This window comes from Plectropomus leopardus, chromosome 8 (genome assembly GCF_008729295.1).
Source record: "Plectropomus leopardus isolate mb chromosome 8, YSFRI_Pleo_2.0, whole genome shotgun sequence".
In the NCBI taxonomy this organism is placed as follows: Eukaryota; Metazoa; Chordata; class Actinopteri; order Perciformes; family Serranidae; genus Plectropomus; species Plectropomus leopardus.
Window position 1 is genome coordinate 19,111,367 of NC_056470.1, and position 22,399 is coordinate 19,133,765.

General features: G+C 38.8%; 1 protein-coding gene and 1 non-coding gene across 3 annotated transcripts; one reads left to right on the forward strand and one right to left on the reverse strand.

Annotated features, from left to right (window-relative positions):
* The first annotated feature begins 16,621 nt into the window (after positions 1–16,621).
* fkbpl (FKBP prolyl isomerase like) lies at positions 16,622–20,970 on the forward strand. 2 transcript variants are annotated; one of them, XM_042492406.1, is made up of 4 exons: positions 16,622–16,654; positions 18,786–18,923; positions 19,050–19,327; positions 20,093–20,970. In XM_042492406.1, the coding sequence occupies exons 2-4, from the start codon at positions 18,788–18,790 to the stop codon at positions 20,756–20,758; spliced, it is 1,080 nt and encodes a 359-aa protein (XP_042348340.1). In that variant the 5' UTR covers positions 16,622–16,654; positions 18,786–18,787; the 3' UTR covers positions 20,759–20,970. The 2 variants fall into 2 exon arrangements, with proteins under 2 accessions (XP_042348340.1, XP_042348338.1); XM_042492404.1 differs by having other exon boundaries at positions 16,644–16,739.
* A 719-nt stretch (positions 20,971–21,689) lies between these two features.
* Positions 21,690–21,762, reverse strand: trnaf-gaa. The gene has a single exon. It is a non-coding gene; the product is annotated as a tRNA-Phe (tRNA).
* Between the last annotated feature and the right edge of the window lie 637 nt (positions 21,763–22,399).

Genomic DNA, 22,399 nt, shown 5'->3' on the forward strand with positions numbered 1-22,399 from the left:
CACTCAGTGCTGGCTAATTTGGATTGATGTTTGAGCGCTGCTTAGGAGGAGACGTACAGTAATTAGTGGCAGCCTGTCATTGCATCTCACTGGTTAAGGAGCTGAAATTACCGCATTCACCCAGGTGCTGTGTTCCCATCAATGCCGATTGGAGCTGGGGGCGATAAATATCCATGACTACTACAGAGTCAATTGACCCGGTTGTGCATACGAATTGTACACATTCCCATTGCATTAAAAAGCCAGATGTTAGCTTTTTTTTGTGCAGTGAGAATGAGACTTTAGGTAGCCCAGTGGTTCCCAAAGGTCACAAGATAAATCTAAAGAATTGCAAGATGATTGAAAGTGTAAAATAGAAGAACAAATACATTTCTGACTCACTCATATTAAGTTTTTGGAATATCCTCTGATCTTTGCTCCTCAAAGATGATTTGGATGAAACCATCTGAAATGATCAAAACAGAAATCTTTCTATGGTGCAATTGTCAACATATAGACATCTGAAATGTTACAAGGGATCCCTTGAAAGCCAAACCAAAAAGGTTGGTGATCACTTGAAACAATTTATTATAATACAGAGTTTTTGTGGCCCATATTGATATTTGGGGACAGTTCATCCTGAAATCAAAAATAGGCCATATATATTTTTCCTCTTACCTCTAAAATACATTTGATAAACCTAACAGCAGTGTTTTTTCCAGAAATCATGACGTGGTTAATCAACATAATCCACAGACCTTGTTGTGAGCAGTTTCATGTGGGAAGTATTTTCTTTCTACCAAACTTCATATGCCAACTGTATCGCTGCACAAAATAAGGCGGGCATACTGCTAGCTCACCCAGCACCACTGAGCTAACTAACGTTACAGCTCAGCTGAGGAGAATGTCAACAATGTTTATATGTTGCATTGTCTCAAGCATGTGCACGCTTCCTTCTGCGCTGTGATACAGTTGGATGGTTCAGTTTGATAGAAAGAAAATACGTCCTAAACGAAACTGCTCGCAACAAGGTCTGTGGATTATCTCCTGAGTAACCAGGAGATGACTTCTGGAGAGAGACATTGCTGTTGAGTTTTTCTAAAGAATATTTTTTGTTTGAGCTACACAAACCGAGTGCCATCTAGTTCCGTTATATTCGAGAGAAGGACAACATCTCTCTAAAAAACTTGGCAACTCACACCAAAACAATCTAGACTGATAAATCTCACTACAAGTATGAGGAAAAATATGTATTTTTTTGGGCTGTGAACTGTCCCTTTAAAATAAAAAATCATATCACAATATATTTACCAAGATATCAAATAACTGTAGTGGAGTCAAACGTATATTATTACCCTCTAAAATATTGTAAAGTTGAAAGATAAAGCAGTATAAAATAAAAATTGTACTTATGTACATTTACTGTTTGAAATTAGCCCTTTAGCCACCCTTGTAATTTCTGCATAAGACATCTAAGCCCAACCTCCCACTCTTCCCTCCTGAGTCTCCTGATGCACGTTTGACCTTCCTCACCAACCTTGTTCCTCATACACAAATGTTGCAATGCCTGGACATCTCACCATGTGCTTCTAATCCAACTCCAAGGTCCTCCTTGGTGGTCTTCTGTTTCTCCATTCTACCACACTAACCTCTCTCACTCAGAGTCCTATGGCATCCTGCCCTCTTCACTTAACCCCCATCATCGTCCCAAACCTCATCTGTTCATCTAACTCTACTCTAATTGCATATGAAATAAATGAATCTCTTTCTTCTTTCACCCAGATAGATCATTGCTAATCAATGATCTCTGTTATTTTCAATAAGTTAAAAACAAATGATAATGATAACAATGATAATGTTCCATGCAGTATTCAGGTCAGTATTCAGACATCAATACTGAATTGACAGCTGTCATTAAACCTGTTATTAACTGGTAGGTAACATCAGCCCTGTGATACTAGCAGTTGACTTTGACGCTGTGTGTACGAATGGCTCCGTCCCAGGCACAATGCTCTTGTCCTGCGGCAGTAGTCTCATGAAAAGCAGAGTGAGAGAGGGACTGAGCGAATCAGTACACTGTGTGTAGCTCTACAATGAAATTAGATTTTACCCATTTTAGAATTTTTCTAATTTACAATAAAGTTGTGGAGACTGGACAAAATTGCAAGGTTACACAGAATTCAGAGAGATTGGCAGAATTTGTGTTAATTTCTGCTAAGATGTAGTCTTACACTGGATTTTGTGTTGGGCTGTCTCTTGGCCAGGCCAGTGACTGTAAAATGTTAAGAGCTTGATCTAGCCTATTTACAGTGAGTTGTCTTTTTCACATTATAGCATCTCCATGTAGTCAGATTGAGCATCAAGAGCAGTCTACACATTTCAAGAGAGCCCAAATGACAGACAGGGACAGAGTTTACATGGCGTTGCATGAGCAACAAATTAAAGGTCTTGTAAATCCCGCAGACTGCCTTATCAGCCTGCTCTCTGGGGGATTTGAAACAGACGCTCACTCGCTCATGCAGTGTGTATGTATGCGTGCATTTGTGCCCTGTAGCAGACTGTTAGCAGGGGAAACACATGTCCACATTAAGCAGTTTCACTGATCAAGCTGATATGACTGGAGATGAAAGAACAGAGCGGGACCCCCCACCCCCCCCCCCCCCCCCACCACCAGTGCTGCTGCTGCGAGCTGCCAGCAACAATACTCACTTAGTCCACTCATGTTTTCATTAAAACTGTATGTCAATTTAACACTGCTGCCTACACGGGAGAATGAAACACAAAGGAGAGATGATCAGAGAAGATATCATTGATTTGGACTTGGGTGTTTGTAAAGCACAAGATGTGATTTCAGTTTTCAACAGAAGGAATTTCACAAGGTTTTTGTAAACGTCTCCAGAATGAGAACAATGAGCAGGAAAGAAAGGGAAGGAGGAGAGCAGAGGAGTGACTGATTGCAGGGCATCAGACCAAATGGGAACCAGAGACTGTGAGATGTCAGAACTACCACAGATTTATACTTTACCTGCTCCCCTGAGATCTGCCACACATACACCCGCTCCGAGCAGAACAAAAGAGGGGGGAGAGATATGAAAAAGTATGGGCACCAAGTCATAGGTCAAACGGTGCGAGAGGATTAGTTAAAGGGGCCTACAAAGATGAGTGAGAGATGGAGGACCAGAGAGCGAGAGGGCTGGGTCTGAAGAGAGAACGGCAACATCAGCTGGGTCTTATTTAGATCAACCTTTTGTACTCTGAAAGGAGCCCTGTGCACCCGCCGGTACATCTGCCCTCCGCATGTTGGACTGCATTGGGTGGGCTGCCCTTTTCTGTCTCAGCCCTCTCCTCACACTGACCTATATCTTTGGTCAGACTGTGAACACTGAAATTGAACTGTGGATTAACCCGGAAGCTAATGTTGCTCTGGTCCCTCGTCAAAAAGCCTGTGGGATTTTTCCATTGGATTTTTGATCATTGAATATTAAAATAAGCTCTTTGGTCAACAAACGTTTATGATACTTTTACATTTTGTTCAGGAAGATAATCTTCACAAATGAGCACCACTTTCAGAATTTTAAAACCTAAATGCAATGGCCAGAAGCAAAAAGCTACTGCTAAGCTAAAACAAACTACACTACGGCGGTCTCATCGCCACCGCTGCAAGGCTGTAAAGACTGGCAGTCGTGCTTAGGAAATTACGTTGCTTTGGTGTAGTGCAACCTATTTTGCCCATTCAGAAGAAGATCTACAGCATCCTTGATGCATTTGCTTAAGCACACAGGTTAATGGGACTGGCTCTGAACAGCAGGATCACACAAGCTCTCCATCAGCCGCAGCCTCACGGCACTGCTTCCCCTTCAGTAATACACATTGACAACACTGGTCTGTAAAACGTGGATCCTACCTTGGCAGCTTTCTCTCCTCCAGAGCTGATATTGACAAAGAAATACATCATCGAATCAGCTGTGCTAGTGGGGCTTTTACAGAACTCAGGAGGAAAGTGTTTGAGAAGCGGGTCATACAAATTTGAACCAAACTCATTCACGAGGTTGTTCTGCAGACACCTGGGCTACCTGTAGTAGACACATCAGAGGAGTACTACCAGAGGAGAAGTCTATAATTGGATACGAACATCAGGCTTCACAAAGCATCTTTTACAGCTGGTGAAACAACAATAATAATAATGATTTAATAATGATAAACTTGATTTATGAAGTGCTTTTTCTAAACAGTTATAAATTAGAATAGAATAGAATAGAAATACTTTATTAATCCTGTGAGGGAAATTGTTTCATTACATCAACAAATAAGATTGCTTTTAAGGTTGATTCCAGATTTAAAACAATGCAGGATTTAGGCAAATTAATCAGGCAGTTTCAAGAAATACAAAGACATAGCAACCCCAACAATCAAATACCACCAATGAAGCAGATAAGCAAAGCTAGCAGCTAAGTCCCCAAAGGATTGCACTAAGGTATATAAAACCAGCCAAATAGCATAATACAAAAATAAAATACAATACCCAATGACAGCATTAGATAATAACAATAATTATAGTAAATAAGACATGTTTAAAATTAACAGTGTGCTAAAATTAATAAAAAGCTTTTTTGATCTGATAAGTTTTAAGAAGTGATTTAAAAGATATCACTGATTCTGCAAAATGTTAGGACATTTTCTCACAATGTGTATATAAAACTCAATGCATTTAATTTCCTGGGCTTTACCCAACAGCTCCTTTATCATATTGTGGTGGACAACATTAGGAGTCAGGATCCACATCATACAATAAAGCCATGTGTCCTGGCTTACTATATTCAAGACATTCCAGTGCTGGTATGCCATTTCCTTGAGCCACTGGCTGGTGGTCAATTTACCACCACCCAAATACAGGCTTTGTCTGATGGACGAGGTTGTCCCACCACTGACAGTATGAGAGACTGCTGCATGAAACCACTGAGTGTAACTGAGATACACATGACAGCTAACCGACTGTGGAGCTGCTAACTGCTACTTTGACTGGAGACTGATCTGAATTAGGGCCCCTCCACGGACCTCAGACCCTAATCCAAACCTAACTCCTTTGTAAATCACAACCGGCCAGGTGATTTCTGAATCCTGACATTTGTGTCTTTTCACTGGCCAACCTAGCCTATCTCTCGCTCTTTCTCCTGATCTCTCACTCCCCTGTTCGCTCGCAGCCCACAATGAGTTAACTCGCGAGTTGAGAGAAGAGATGCGAGTGTGCCTCACCTGTGCAGAGTTAAGTCTGAGCAGCTGATACATCTCTAAGTTCAGCCTCGAGGCCTCACAGACAAGGTCTCTCCTAAACACAGCTGTAAAATCTTTATGGATATGTCAACCAAACTTTAACATCAAACCAGCTCACAGGCTGCATCAGCTGACCATAGATCAGCTGTTAAGAAATTACCGGCTTATTATTGTTGGATAATATTCTGCAGATATCTGACGGGAGTGAGCACACAGAATTATCACCTATGGGAAGTCATGAACAAAATGGCGTGCAAGCAGTGTAACATGACATGAGCAGGTGTGTGTGTGTGTGTGTGTGTGTGTACGTACATATGGCGGTCAGTCACTGGTGGTACCAGCTAAAAGACCTAACTGGCTTTATCTAAAAGTGCTTAGATGGTATTAAAAGGTCACATGGACCTCCAGACTGTGTGTAGGTATGACTGTTGGAGGAGAAGCATATCCAGATGTGTGCTAGTATGCATGCGTGCGGAGGCCTAATGGCCCACAGTGACTTTCTCTGATTGCACAACACACACAACACAGCAAAAGAACACATGAAAGCTCTGTCAAAGAAACTCCCCAGGCCCCCTAACAGGAAGACCCCATTACAGCGTGTGCATCGATAAAAACGGTCCCCCCATCTGCCCTGTGGCTCCCGATAGCCATCTCCTCCCCTCAGTGGGTTCTTACTCAGCCTGCGCAGGTCCGACTGTATAACTGCCCCCCAGAGAAACAACATAATGGAGTTAAGGACTCCATTCATGCTCCAGATAATACAAATTTACCCTTACTTAATCCCAGATTCCCCATATTGCTGGTGGGCACACACATATTAGCATGATGGGTTTTAAATGTGGTCAGTAATGGTAAAATAGTAGCACGCTTTATGTGCATGTGTTTGTGTGTCAGAGGTTGATTTAATCATTTTATATGGTCACACTGAAGAACGACAGGCAGGGGAGTTTGGTTTGCATGCAAGATAGTATATGCTTTTATTCATTTACTCATATTCCCATAGTCTTGATTGTTTTTATATATTTGCAAAGCACTTCAGTCAAAATGTGTTGTTTTTAATAAGCTCCATTAATAATCTTGACTTGAATTGTTTCTAAAATAAGTTAAACAATACAGACCATGATTTGTTTCTGCAAATTCTACTCATGCAGTCATTAACTCCAACACATATGATGCAAAATTTGTCAATGAATAACTGTATATGGGGCGTCTGGTGGCTCGGTGGATGGAGTGGGCGCCCCATGTATGGGGGCGGTGTCCTTGCCTCGATGGCTGTGGGTTTGGTCCCAGCTTGCGGCCCTTTGCTGCATATTGTCCCCTCTCTCTCTCCCACTTTTACACTACCACTCTGTCCTGTCCAGTAAAGGCTATAATGCCCCCCAAAAAATCATCTTTAATATAAGAGAGATTAGATGTGATATAACTTTTCTCATCCAACATTAAAAAGGATTTTATTGTACTTGAGGTTCCCAGTATAAATAGTGTGCCTAAATCTTGCCATTTACATGTAGTACATAGTCTTGATACTACATATACAGAACATATGAAATACATGCAGAACAAAGGGAAGTTAAAAATACTCATGAAAGCTGCATGACTGAAAGTGCAGGGCTGTTACTGTGTTACAAATTACAAGCTCTGAAAACATCTGTGTACTGTATGTTACAATTCTACTATTTTACTATTTTAAAAAATAGAAAGTATGAATGAAGGAAATGGAGGAAAAAGGCCAAATTAAACCGTATGTCAAACAGCATTTTAACGAACATACGTACTCAAGCTTACCTGAAGGCACAGAAGATATAATGTTTTACAAGACACCAAATCAAAACACAAATTACACATTAGACTGGGAGGGCGTCCCCACGTTTGACAATGAACTTGTCGCCTACAGCAGGGATACTCAACATGCTTTGCTTGGGGGCCACTTTTACAAAATAACAGAGGGTTATTGGCCAGTTGCAGCAGACCCATACATGCTTCTAGGATTTAAGGACATTTCTAGAATTTTAAAAGACATTTCTAGGATTTTAGGGTTCTTTCTAGGATTTTAGGAGATTTCTGGGGGATTTAGGATATTTCAAGGATTTCAGGACATTTGGATATCAGGACATTTGGAGCTTAGCAAGGACCTCTGTCAGGGGGTGATGAGGATCCTCCACTGGTACTGTTCTTTTGATGAACAAGCTCTATTTTGATGCTGTTTTATGCACTGTGGCACCTTATGTATTTGAAAAGTACAAAAACATTTCCCAGTGTGAATCACATAATTATTACTGTGATTTGGGGGGCCACCCTGCACCCTGTCAGGGCCAGACTTGGCCCGTGGGTTATAAGTTGAGTATCACTGGCCTACGGTCTGTTGTTAAAAGTGCAACCATGTTCATCCAGAAAACTATAAAGGAGATTAGAGGTATTGTCCATGGTAGCTTTAGCACTGATGTGTGAGCAGTGACATCATTAATGCTCCCTCTGTGTCCTAGAAAAAAACATCAATCACATAGTTTTTAATAGCAGTCACATTAACACTTTCAGGAGAGCGTGACTGAAATGTGCGGTCTTTGTGCATCCGCCACATAAGGATGCAATACTATGATGTCTTGTTACCCTGGGAGTTAAACTGGGAGCGTGTTTTTTTTTCCCTTTGCAGTTGGAGGGATCTCATCATGACATTATAATGTAGATGAATGGCCCTGACCTGGCAGACTCTGCTCCATCACTGCTAATGGAAGAGAAAAGTCATATTTCACTGCTTGTGCAACTGCTGGCAAATCAGTGTGAATTACAAGGCCATGCACTAAGACAGGCTTTGTTTTTTTTAATTGATCAGCCTAAATGCAATGTCCACAAGACAGTTATGGATACAATATGTCATACGTGTTGGTAGAGTGATAACTTTTCATCTGTCTCTCTTGACCCTATTGTTTCAGTGGCTCTAATCAGCCACAGGATCAGCCTTGATCCCCACTTGACCTGAAAACCTCGATAAATCAAACTCCTTTGGACTGAACGCTCATTGGTAGAGTATAGCAATTATTTTTTCTTGGGGAGGGGGGACTGGAAAAGGTTACACCTGCCGTTAAAGTACGCAAAAAAAGGGCATTATGCTACAGTATATAGTACATGTGGGTTTAGCTGAATACTTTGCTTCTAAATACATTGCCATGGTATTCGATGTCAAAATCATTTTTTGAATGCTCTTTTTTCAATAAACTGGTGAAGGAAACTAAAAGGAGATGGCAACTGTGAGACACTGATGAGGCTAGTGTCCCCAGCAAAATCACTGACCCCCACTTAAAGCAAAAAACTATAGCGAAGCACTGGCCTTGCATCTAGTAAAGGCCCACTCACAGTACATCCACATGTCTGCAAGGGTCTGCCTTAGTCTGTGCAAATGTCATCATCCACCCAAGTTCACAATTGTTGTCCATGTGCAACCCATTTTTTTGTGACCGTACAGACTGTCGGAATAGCAAGCACACAGTGTGCATGTTCCAGTTGCTTGTTCCAAACTCCAGTCCAGTCCAAAACACTGCTGTCACATCAGCCACATTTGCCTTACCAAGGTGAAGTTAATTTTAAGTTGGGTGTTTGATAGACATTCGCTTCAGGCCCAGCAGCATCATTTAGTTTCAACTTTATTCTGTAGTCGAACAGTAAGCCCACCTCCCGGCCCTCCTGTTTGCTTTCCGTTAGGTGACACGGACTGTCAATTGTGCTATGAATAGAACCAAGTCTGCAGGACTGCAGCTGTGCACAGATGTTTAATGCAAAAGGTATGTCCGAGCCACGATGCAACCTGATCTGCGGCGTGCGAGTTATTAGTAACTACAAGAAACCTTTCGTGCAATAGTCCACCTTCTCTTCCCTCTCCTTATCAGAAAGAAAACAGAAAAATCTAAGAAGAGATAAGTTGTATATGAAGTAGAAATAAATATATGTGAAATATGTGCAGATAAGTGCACAAGAAATATAAGAAATATGTACTAATCCATGCATCATACTACAAGTGTGCAAAACAGAAATACTACAGTAGAATATGTTGGAATTACATAAGAGAGTGTTGTGCAGTTGAATTATTTTATTGTGCAGTTTTGCAGTTGAAACAGTATTGCAATCATTACATGGTGGCGTAATTCAGATGTTTAATGTAAGCTGTTGCTTTAGGTTTTGGTTTGATTTTCCTCAGTTCAAATCTAACATTTAATTTTTGAATGCAGTCTGATTAAAAGAGCCTTAACGAGGTACGACCATCCTATAGTTTATCTGTCTGTCTAATCTCCTAAATGCTGAGTGTGGGAACCACTTAGAAGAAAGCCTCTGCCTTCACACTGAGTTTACATAGTGAAGTCTGAGACTGTTGTCAGTGTCTTTCACTATAAACAACAAACAGCCCAGGGAGTAAAACGAGCTACAGTTAAAGTGCTCGATGCACTCGCCCCTACATGCATGGACAACGTTATGTGCAGTGGTCCCTCTCACTGTGAGGGATAAACACCCCGTCGTGTGGCCCGATCTGTTTACGAGTTAGCCTCTGGCCGGCCAAGGTCGTGGAGGTTGTGCATGTGTGTATGAGAGCGTTAGGGAATGTGTGATGGAGGGATTACAGGCGAGCTGGCCGCCGTTTTAATGAGGAAAAAACAAACACAAACACAGGCAGAATGTTAGACAAGCTTCAGTGTTTACCGTTTGTGGTGGGGAAATAAGTTTGTCTTCAAAGTAGCCTTCTGTCTGCTCGTACATGGAAGATAGATAGATAGATAGATAGATAGATAGATAGATAGATAGATCGATCTTTGTCATAGATTAAATGGAAAATCTATCAGTTTATCACCTTCTCTCTCCTTCTCTCTTTCTCTCAGCCAGTACATTGTGTTGATAGCCTCTGTGATGGGATTGACATTCTCGGTTAGTTCCGCTGTGTGATCCTGCTGGTGGTCGGTCCATCTTTATCCTCGTGGGAAAAGTCTCCACCCAAATCCACGTCCATCCATCCATCCTTCCATCTATCTGTAAAACATTGTTTCCTTTGTTCTGATCGTTTATCTCCTCTTCTTCGATCTGGATCATTTCTCTTTTTCTGTTCACCTGTCATACTCCACCTTTTCCCCGAATGACGCATGTTGGACCCGACCGCTGGCAAGGTGCAACGCCCTTCTGGCGAACATTGAACAGTCCATGAGCCCTGGGATACATGCTTCTGAACTTACCCACTGGGATGTTTCACAAGAGGCCAGCTGGGAAGTCAGAGGGAGCCAAGAGGAAGGTGAAGGGGGTTGAAGAAGAGGGTAGATGGGAGAAGCAGAGGAGAAAGAGATGATATGGGTAACACATGGAGGAGGATTTAAGAAGTGGAGGTTCTGGTTTGTGTGTGAGTAAGAGGGAAAATGTTAGAGAGTTATGGAGAGAAATGGTGGGAAGACTCGAAAAAGGAGGGCTGCACACAGACGGTCTTTGCTTGCGTTTGTTCTAGAAAATGTATAACGGCAGAAGCGCTGGCACGATCAGATCAGATTTTCACTACACCAAAAGATTTCACAATAACGGCATTAAAATAATTTCTATTGAAAAGTTGAAATAAGATTGGACTAGATAGACTTTATTGTCCACCTCAGTTTAAATTTGTCTTTGGCTCTTCTCAAACACAGTAGAGGTCCATACAAACAAAAAAAATATAGTGCTGTTAGTCAAATTCATCTTTAACTTTGATTATTGTGTGTTTTGCCTCATTTTTGGCAAACGACTTAAAGTCAAAATCTGAGTGGAGGTAGGTGGAAGTGTGCAAGAAGACCAATTACACTTAATCGACTATAAAAGGCACCCAGAAGGTGTTGGGAGAGGGAGACAAAGTGAGAACTGAAGGACAGAAATAATTAAAGAGGCACAGATTTATGTACATGACAGTATTGTATGTATATTATTAACACAATATCAATATTCATTTCCAAATATCCCTGTTATTGTCAATACCTATGTATCACAACCACCCTAAATAGCAGTAAAAAGTATTTTTAAGTTCAAGTTCATTTAGCCATTTTTGGTAAAATTCCAAAAGGGGTCCCAGCAGATCCTTAAAAAGTCTTAAAAAGCATTGAAATTATTCATCTGAAAATAAGTATTAAAATGTCTTAAACTGATCTTTCAAAAGTCTTTAAAATGCTTAGACATGGAAAGTAGGATTTCATTGATCTTTTTGCATTGTATAATCCCAAAATAACTGGTAACTTGTTCTTAAGAATTTACCCTAATGTCCCTAACCCTAATGCAATTAACGTAACACAGATCAGGATAGCAAATGTAACAAATACCAGGTATTTCCCAGTTCTGTTTTACCTTTGTTTCCTTTCATGAGACAAAAAAAAAAAAAACATGTTTTATGTTACAGTAAATATTTGGGCAAAATTGTCCCAGCCATAAGTACTTTATGTTGCCTCATGTTCATTTTTTTTGTTTGTTTGTTTGAAAATTTGTCTTAAATTTTATTCCAAGTGACCCTTAAAGGGTCTTAAGAAGTCTTTCATCTAATTTGCCTTGAGCTGGAACCGTGACTCAAGAGATGTCATTTAAATTTTTCATTTGAAATGCAGTACAATTGTGAAATATAAGCACTTTGTGGCAGTTGCGCAGTCAGTTGCATTGTTTTTAAGTGTCTGCAAATTTTTATCATTGTTCAAACAAAAAGCTAAAGAATTTTTAAAAAGCGTAACATAGTAAGTTTCTCAAAAAAAAAAACCCCAAACATTGATAAACTTTTATATTGATTTTAATTGACCTCTTTTGCCATCAACAAACAAACAAAAAAGTCAAAAGTCATATATTTTTTATGCCTATGTCCATATAAAAAAATATCAGGCGTTGCAAATTGTTTCATTAGCAGCAGCAATAAAACATTGTGGAGAACCAGCCTTATATCCTCATTTATTCACTCCTCATGAATATATTTTTCCCTTTTCTTTTTCTCCGTTTTTGACTACAGCTGAGTGCATGTGTGTGCAGTACATTTAGGAGTAACTGTTTGCTACAAGCATAACATGTTGCAAATCTGCTAGAGTTTATGAACGTTTCAAAAATCTCATATTACAAAATAACTGAAATTGGGTTATGTCACCCAGCCAGTGGTCTGACTACATTGCACCGTTTATGTCCTGTACCTGGCCAAGTTATGTTATGTATATATTGCTGAGAAGACAGGGACCCCTACTGAAAACTTCTGTTCTTACAGTAAATAATGAAAAAACAATCAAAAAACAGTCGGCAGCAGGTTTCAGTGCATATTTATACAGAGTCTGTGGCAGTCAAAGTATGATCTAGAGCATCCAGATCCTGATTCTGATTATTTCTCTGTTGTGAAATTATATAGGCTCATGTCTAAAATACAGGTTCAAATATACATAACTGACCATCACACAATTACTGGTTCCTCATAGAGTGCCCATTGAAATGCAGTTTCTTTGTTGTCACTGTCTTTGTGCATGTTTATTCATATGAGGGACTGCAGCTGATTCACTCAGTATAGAGAACTGCATGTTATTCACATTTAAGGTTGTTTATCGCTGCAGCTTTCTTCCTCTTTACCAGCTTTCTTCCTCTTTACCTGGTTGTTCTTGGTGGAGTCTCTACAAAGAGACTTTCTTTTATGTAAGATGAACATGGTGACAAAGATGGTTACTGAGAAGGCCTTGATACCTGAAAGATGTTTCGCTGCTTTTCTGTTTTATTATATAGTCTGCTTTGTTTTCAATTCTATTCAGATAGCTTTATTAGAATTAACGTGATAATAACATAACATAACATAAAATGTTATTGCCGAACGAGTTCAGAAAAAAAAACAAAAAAATCATATTACGCATACATTCATTCATTACATATACACATAATATCTATTTCTCTCTATGTATATATATCTATATATCTATCTATCTCATCTGTCTCTGCCTACTCTCTCTCTGTGTCTCTCTGTCTACACTGTAAATATATACATTTCAACAAAGAAACAGTTAACAACAATATATTCATTTGAAATTAGTAATAAAGTAAGTAAAGTAAAAAGTAAAGTCAGAGTAATAAATAAAAAGGGCTGAGTGTGCACTGTGAACTCCAGCTGTTACGTGTTGTTGTGTTGTTGTCTTTGTGACATGCATTGCCACATCTTGCTGCCTCTGTAGCACTGACACTGTTTTCTCTCCGAGTAAATGATGCATTTTAATCTGGTCAGAGAGTGTATCAAAATCTTGGAGATTACAAGTCATTTTTGTAAAGGACTTTGTTTTAGTATCTTCATACGTGCTACATTGTAGAAGGAAATGTTGCTCTCTCTATTTTAGTATCACAATGTTTCTGCCAACTCTTAAAAGTATATTATACAGGATTGTGGGTTACTGTTTGCAAACATGCTCACAAGTGAAAATAAAAGCCAATCCCGGACTCACTCTTGTTTGCTGTCTTGCCTCACTATATTTGTGTTTTTTTGGGGCTCTGTGTCTTAGATACCTGCTGCTTAAAGTCTGTTACCTGGTCACTACGTTTTTATAATGCTCCAACCTCACCTGAGTGCTATGGGGCCACACACGCCCCAAACACAGAAAATAAGAACATACAGGCAGAGGACAGAGTCTCTGTAGATGATGATTGAGAAGGATTATTTCTGTATGAGTCTATGCCTTGTTTTTGAGGAAAATACTGCATAGTATAACTTAGCCTGACCAATGCTGTATTTTTAAGAAATGCAATACCTTCTGTGTAGGCTGTTGTTTAAGAGTGGCAAAGACCAATTGATTTAGGGGAAAACTGCTGTTTATCCAGGAGTGAAATACTTTAATGTTTCGAAACAAATAATGTGGTATCATATCAGTGCATGGACTTGTTGACTTGCTGATAACCATCCAGCATTTTAGGCAGTATTGGATTCGTATACTGGTATTGGTATTGTAACATTACATACTTCTTTTTCTGATCATTTAGCGAGCTGTGACCATAAAAATCATCAGACCTGCGAATGCTTTCCTCTTTAAGCAGCAGATTGCTTTAGGAGTCACAACAGCAACTTTAGATCATGGTTAAATACTGCCACCTCTTGACATAATGGGAACACATGACCTATAATAGACCACCTGAGCAATTCTAATTTTAATAGCACTGCCATTACAGGGAGTGGCAGCCTGCAAAAAAAATCCTGTCACAGCTTTCACAGCAGTTAGTCTGTGGAAAAGAGCCTTTCAAAAAACATCATTATCAGTGAACTCATTATTAATTTTTTCCTGATGAGATTTTCTTTGTGGTAGTTTTCATTCTATGGCAGAGTAGTGATTCCTTGTAAGGATACACACAGTGCTTAATAAACCTTCTCATGAACTCTTACACATGTGAAGCCTTCCATGAAATTCACCTCTGTATAGACAAACATGCACGGTTCCTACTATCTCATTAATGCAGCTAGTTTATTACCTTGTCTCATGCCCATCAAGGGTCAAACAAGCCCCATGTAAGAGGACGGATTGCGTCTCAGATGACCCTCCGCTCTGTCTCACACACACACACACGCACACACACACACACGCACACACACACGTTGGTCTTCCTCTGATAGACCTAATGGTCTCTAGTGTGCAAAAGATAGAGCCCTAAGTCATACTGACAGGGCAGATTAACACACAGGCCTTAAACATGAGTGGAACAAGTCAAAGGTCAATACACAGAAGTGACGTAAACTGTGTTTGTTTGTGCGTGTGTCAATTTTTTTGAGAGTGTAAGCTTTAGGTACAAAATCATTTTCTAAACCCAGTGTTACAATCCTGCATATTAAATACCGCATAGTTTGTGGTACACTAAATTCAAAAAGCCTTCACCACGGCATATTTCACAAAGTATCAATTTAAAAAAACAACCAACCATCTTTTTAAATATCCACCAATATAGGCCAGTGGTTCCCAACCTTTTTCATTAAGGTGCCCCTGTTCTTTCAATGAAAAAACAAAGTCATATTCTGAATGGATATATTTTTATTTTATCTGAAGTGCATAACAACAACAACAACAACAGTGCGGAACAGCTGATTAACTGTACAATTAACCCAAATAGTGAATGCAATATCTGCAGGAAGTTTGCGTACAACGAGCCATTTGGATGACATTATCATATCTTTAGGATTTCTTTTTTAATACCATTCTTTGTCTGTACTGTGTGATTTTGTTTTTGTTGTTTTAACTATCATACATGCTTGATAAGCTTCATTTAAATGTTTGACAATGTTGACAAATGTTTTCTTCTCCGTGAGGCTTGGTCAGTATTTTATCAGCTCACTGATTTTTTTGACTGCATACTTTTATAAAGAAGGATGCGACTATTTAACAGAGGGTGAAGACTGTAAATTTAGTTTGTGTTCAGGTCTTCACCGACCTTATCTTGTCAGACTTTTATTAAAATTATATTTTCTATGACATTCTAAACTTTAAAAATAACAGTTTCATATAGGTTATTTTTTTAGTTCCAAAAAATGAATTAAGGAAATGTAGTTTCACTGTTTTTTTATTGTTATTATTATTTTTTAAAGTTTTTTTAAACCCCTAAAAATGAAGAGGGCTGTGTAACCCCCTGTGAAGATTTGGCATCCCCTAGTGCAGGTCAGGACCCCCAGGTTGGGAACCAGTGACACAGACTGCATTGAATGTGGTGGAAGATCATTTAACATGCAAACAAACCACTAAACACATGTATATTCCATTCACATTGCATTTTCAAAAACACACTGGATATTTTTTTATGTACTAGACTGTATAGACTTTAGGCAGAAATTTGCTAATGTGTGCCCAAAACAAAACATTATGTAGGGCAGAAGTCTACGTCACTGATGAGTAAAGACAAATAACTGTGTTGTGTTTTAGAGGAGGATTATAAGAAAATTGTCAAAAAACAACAACAAACAAACATGACAAAATAAAACCCAAACAAAAACAAACAATAAAAAACACAATAAACATACACATAGTGACAATGGTAACGTTTAATAAAACACACCGTGCTCCCTCTTTTGGCTGTTGAACCAATAATAATTAATTATCTATAACATTTTTAGTCTCCTACTTGGACCACCTTTTTAGGTAATTTTCTTGTTTTTTATTTGTTCATGTTTGTTTGTTTGTTTTTGTTACTAATTCCTTGCTGTTTTTAGGGGCATGCCTTGTTAAGTTGCTCGTTGCCTTTCCCCCATGTTTTAGAAAGAAATCAAACCAATATGTCAATTTTTCATTTTTCAATCACTCTTTCAAAGGGTTAGACGTGAAATACATGACAGGTACCCTCCCGTACAGTAGGTGGCGGTATTGCTTGCAGACCTGGCTGGTTTCGCATACGTCATTACACAGGAAGAAGAAGAGCGGATAAAAGAGGAGGGAGAAGAAGTGCCTCGGTTTGTTTATATTTTGACCATCTGACTGTTTATTAGGTTTTGGTTGATGGAGTAGCTAATATTTAATGTTAGACTTGTGTATGAGGTAAGGTACAACCCTTACTTAAGTATAGCACTTGACTTCGTTAACGTTAAAGCTCAGTATGTATGATATTCAGTAGCTTTGGGTTGCCGCCGTGATGCTAGCTAACGTTGTATGTAGCTAGCTAACGTACAAGATGTGTTTTATAAGGCTAGCATAAGGTAACTTTACTTAAATGCACTTTGTAAAATAATATTGTAGTCTACGTGTCCCTTTCAAAGGTCGACTGAAAAGGTTGACTTTACTTTCTCTGTGTTGTTGAATGATTTGTATGAAATGTTAACTAGCGTTAGCTTAATAATGTAACAATAACGCTGAACTTCGATTAATAGCCTGGGCTAATATTTTGTTAAATCATTGAACTTATCAGTCTTATATTTGGGACAGGAGTCTGTAGGGGTCGGATTCTTAATTCCTTTCACGTAAAACTGTTGCTCAGGAAAGATGGGAAATACAATCAAATCATTTAATCGTCATTAAAAAGCATGAAAAGAAAGTGATAAGCAACAAAATAAGAAATAACCAAGATCTGTAAAAAGAACAAGAAAATTACCTGAGAATTTGCCAAACAAACAAAACTAACAATCCCCCGAAAACGAGAAAGTACAACAGAAAAAAAAAACACAAAGCGAGAAATTACCTGAAAAAAAGCTTTAAAAAATATATACTGATTCTGTAAAATAATTTTAATTCTGATAATTATAACTTTAGTTCACTGGACATTTTTCTTTAGCTTCTTTAAAAATAGCCCTCTTTTTTGCGTCTCCTTTCTTTACTATGTTGGTATTTCTGTCCTCTTTGGTGCACATGGTTTCATTAAAATGAACTGAATGATCTGATTGTTGAAAATCTTACAAAGCTAACGATGTATGGAAACATACCCATACTGACAAAAGTTTAAACATTTATACAGATTTGCATGCATGAGTTAAGCAGCTAAGTAATATCATCTCCAGCATTTAGCTAACAACTGATATAATGCATCCAAAGAACCAGACCAGGCCTCTAATTGAGACAGGCCTTTATTTACACCAGGCTAGCAAAAGGGACTCAGAGTTTAAGTAGGACTAGGCTTAAATTTGAAGTTTTATGGTATGTTATAATATGGTTGTAACTAAACTCTGAGTGGTAACTTATGATGCTAAAATACTTATTAAGCTGAGCTACTTTCGCATTTGATGTTTGAATACTGATTGTAAATCTCTCAATATTAGTCCAATCAAAGGTCCAGCTTCAAAGGAGGGGTTTCCTGATCAAGTTCTTTTGCCTCCTGATCCATTATTTGATATTGAGTATCTGCTAATACGTTCCAAGCTGATACTTATATTTACTTGGATTATACAGCTGCACAATGCACACTCAAAGTACTTTAAAGCTATTAAAAGCAATCAAGTGTATATGCTTGACGTTTTAATTCTGTAATGCAGGAAAAATGTCTGCCTCCAAATGTTTTCTAATGTTTTTTTTTTTTCCATTTTTTACAAATAACAAAGTAAACAAAAAAATATTCTTATATGTCTCCTATCACAATTCCAGTTAGTGCAGCATTTCTTTTTTCAACAAAATAATGAAATAAACTAACCAAAATGTGTCTCCACTGCTAATGTAACGTTTCATTGCATAGTATATTACCAGAAATTTGGAAAAAGTTGGGAAAAACAGAATAACATGAGTACTGCCGACTAAATATGAAACACTTAGTAAATGCACAGTATTAGTATTCATCAAATTCTTCAAGTTTCTCTTTTAAAGCTTATCTGATTCCAGGTGTGGGGTAGGATGTCATTTCTTCAGGCTGCTGACTCATTGTAGGTGCCCCAGCTTTTCTCCAGAAGCTGTGAATGAGGTTTTTTTTTTGTTTGTTTGTTTTACCTGTGTTTATCCCAAAAGAGATAACATGTTATTTAATTTAGTCCCAAACACTAAAGAGGGTTATATGGTACCTAAGGAAACACTCCTTGAATGTGATAATGCATCCAAATTGATGCCAGACAGAAAATATAATCATCTCTTATTTAGGCCTCTGTCTTAATTTTTTTATGAATGCAGGGATGGATTCCGACAGTGGTGATCATGATGGCATTGATGTCACCTCCTGGGTGTCAGTGTGTCCCAGAGGCCTCTGGAAAGTCCAGCTAAAGCGAACACACAATGGGAGTCAACAGACTTATTCTGGAGATGAAGCATGTGCGATGCTTTTATATTGCTGTCTTCCGAAATACAAGTTATTCATATTGAGTACATATTTCTATAATAAAATGCATTAAGTGTGTAATAACATTAGGTCAAATAGTGTCTGTTTGTCTTTTCCAGCATGTTCATCCAGATACTGTCCAAGGTTGGGTTCACTGTGCCGAGTCCGAGTGCGGCTGAAAGCCGACATGGACGAAGCAGACCGTTTAGTATCTGAGCTGTCAGTCCAACCTGACCAGTCAGTCACTGATGTCACAGAGGCCACAGCCTTCTCAAGGTGTCAGGACTCTGTGCTGCAGGTCCCACTGGATGACTGGACAACACTGAGGCTAGGCGAGGGGCAGTGTGATATCACAGAAACATGTGTGGAGAAGATGAGAGCAGGAGACAAATGTGAGGTAAAAAAACTGACCAAATCCATAATTATGATCATAATCAGGGTTCCCATGCATTCTTTAGATACTTTAACAACATGTTTTAATTGTTTTCCTTCTAGAAATGTTTACATTTTCTGTGTGTGTGTGTGTGTGTGCGTGTGCGCGCGCATGCATTTTATGTTGAAGTCAACATTTTGGCAGATATATTTTTTTGTTCTTCATGTTTGGTTATTGTAAAATTAATCTTAAATTTTACTTTGAATAGCATTTAAAAGTCTTTGATCTAATTCACCTTAAGCTGTTGTGACTGGTTTTCAGTTTTGCACATGTGAAGAGTGTATGATATTTGCAATATCCTGACACGCACACACACACACACACACACACACACACACACACACACACACACACATACATATGTACAGACAGACAGATAGAGAATATAAAACATTTACCAGAGAACACCAAAGGTTGTTGTGTTGTTGTGTTGAAAAGAAGGCTTAGTAAGAGTGTGTACAGCATATTATTTTTTACTATTTATTTTACTATTGAAATTTAAATTAATTTCCCTTCTGGGACTAATAAAGTATTCTGAATCTGAACATGAAAATGTGGATGGTTCAAATCTCAATTATTTCCCAATTTTTCTGTGCTACCTGACATGAAAGCCATAAATGGTGAATATGGATTGCAGGCTTACGAGTAGCATATAGTTTCCTTTGGTCATTATTTATTCAAGCAGATGAACAAAGACAGCCAGTCTAATCACTGTGTTTTGCTTCTCAGATACAGATTTCTCCAGTGGGACCAGATGTCTCTGTTCTCCATCCTGCTGAGGAAAACCTGCCCATATGTGCCACAGTTGAACTCAAAGCTTTCACACCAGGCGAGGAATCCTGGGAGGTGTGTCCTTGTGAAAAGTGGCAGCGGGTAAAGTCACACAAAGAGAGGGGTGGAGTGAGATTCAGAGGTGGGGATGTTTGGGGAGCTGCAGACAGCTACAGCCGAGCCCTCAAACTTCTCATCACTCTCCATTACCATGTGAGAGAGGTGGAGCAAAAAGGACAAGAGCCAGAAGCAGATGAGCAGAGAGACACAAGCACCGCTGATAAAACCCAGCACCTTCCTTCAGCTGCTGAATACAGAACAATCAAAGCAGAGCTCCACTCCAATCTGTCCTTGTGCCAGCTCAAACTCAACCAACCAGAGCGGGCTAAGGCCAGTGCAACTAAAGCTTCTCAGCTGGAACCAGGTGGGGCTAAAGCCTGGTACCGGCTAGGCCAAGCCTGCCAGATGTTAAATGAGCTGGAGGAGGCACGGCAGGCATTTAGGAAACTGCTGGAGCTACAGCCAGAATCACCTGCCGCTTTGAAGGCCCTTAAAGATGTAGCAAATAGAGAGAAAGAGAGAAATGCACAGTTGGGAATTCGACTCAGCAAAATGTTCAGCTGAATAGATTGAATATTGGCAATTTATTATCAGATATTATCTGTACAACTGTATGTTTCTCCTATCATTCAGCCACTGAGCTCAAAGGTAAAGCCTTGAATGCATGCTATTCTTCCAACTTTATGCTGCTTGTGTGTGAGATGCCTGAATGTAACTTCAAAGTAAGAACCATGTGTTAAAACTTATTTTGGAGTAAATTGTGCACTTATACAGGAGTCAAGACAAGTCCAACTTTATTTACTGAAAAAACACATTTAAAACAACTGGAGTTGACCAAAACACTTAAAAGTCATAAAATACAAAACAGATAAATACAGAAGCAATAGGAATAGATGAGAGAAGAAACATTATAGAGCAAATTGCGTTGCAACAAAGGATGAGGCACAGCACAAGATTAAATCAATTTAAGTTTTCATACTCGAATCATCAAACAGTATGCCAATGAAAGAGGTGGGTCTTCAGTAGCGACATGAAGGTTTCTATTGTTGGAGCAGCCAGTTGCTGCTGGGTTTGTGCCTAGTTCTGGAAAGATCAAGGAGCATCTAATCAGTCGACTGTAGTGTTTAATCAGTCGACTGTAGTGTTTAATCAGTCGACTGTAGTGCTCTAACTGGAGTATGAAGATACAGTAATTTTTTTAGATAAGGTGGCGCATGACCATTCATACTCTAAAAAAAAAAGTAAAAAAAAAAAAAATTAGAATCAGTCCTAAAACAGACAGGAAGCCAGTGCAGGGTGGCCAGTACTAGAGTTTTGAGAAGTGAAGAGAGCAATGGGATCATGGTGGATTTCTTCGTGTGCAGCACGATAAGCACTTAAGAAAGAAATGTAGTTCCTATGGGCGACCACAAGGTGTCAGGCTTAATGCCGGTTAATCCCACACAAGAGGTGGTCTATCTGCAGTGGTGTACGGGTGCGCGGCGTTGTGCCAAAATGCCGAAACCCGGGATCGAACCAGGGACCTTTAGATCTTCAGTCTAACGCTCTCCCAACTGAGCTATTTCGGCGTGTAATAAAGGGGAAAATATCAGCTTTATATAGATATTAAATGTACAGCGGAAATGTGTCTATGTCCTCACAAGGAACGACGCTCAACGAAATTGGTTCCTAGTTAATACTCAGTATGAAACGTATTAATATAGCGTTTCCGCGAGCTGCGGTTTCTGCAACCTAAATACAAAGAAGTCAGTCTTTTCTACATATTTCTGCTGTGTAAAACAATATAACATCCATTGTTATCTCCGCTGTGTACCTGCTTTATTATAATTTATTAATGGGGCCATAATTTTGTTAATTTATTTGAAAAATCTACACTACATTAGCATGTGTGTAAATTATAAATTAAAAAATACTATGGTGAAGCAGGACATGACGAGGTACACTTTGTTGCAAATGGTGTAAAAGCATGTAATCAGTGGTGATTACTATTTTATTATGCCTTAAGTGGATTAAACATACTCAATTGAAATAATAGGAAAAAAACTGATCTAAAAATTATTTTTTTAAAAATGTAAGATTATAAGAAAATAATAATTTTAAAAAGGAAAATACTAAGAAAACTATAATAGCCATTATTATTCTTACCAGAAAGACTGTAAAACAAGTAACTTAAATAGTTACATTACCCATTACATTTTTTACAGG

Bases quoted from the DNA above. Each gene is read 5' to 3' on its own strand.
- fkbpl (XM_042492406.1), top strand. From the start codon at position 18,788: ATGGATTCCGACAGTGGTGATCATGATGGCATTGATGTCACCTCCTGG. The intron at 18,924-19,049 runs GTGCGATGCTTT...TGTCTTTTCCAG, and splicing joins TTATTCTGGAGATGAAGCAT to CATGTTCATCCAGATACTGT. The intron at 19,328-20,092 runs GTAAAAAAACTG...TTTGCTTCTCAG, and splicing joins GAGCAGGAGACAAATGTGAG to ATACAGATTTCTCCAGTGGG.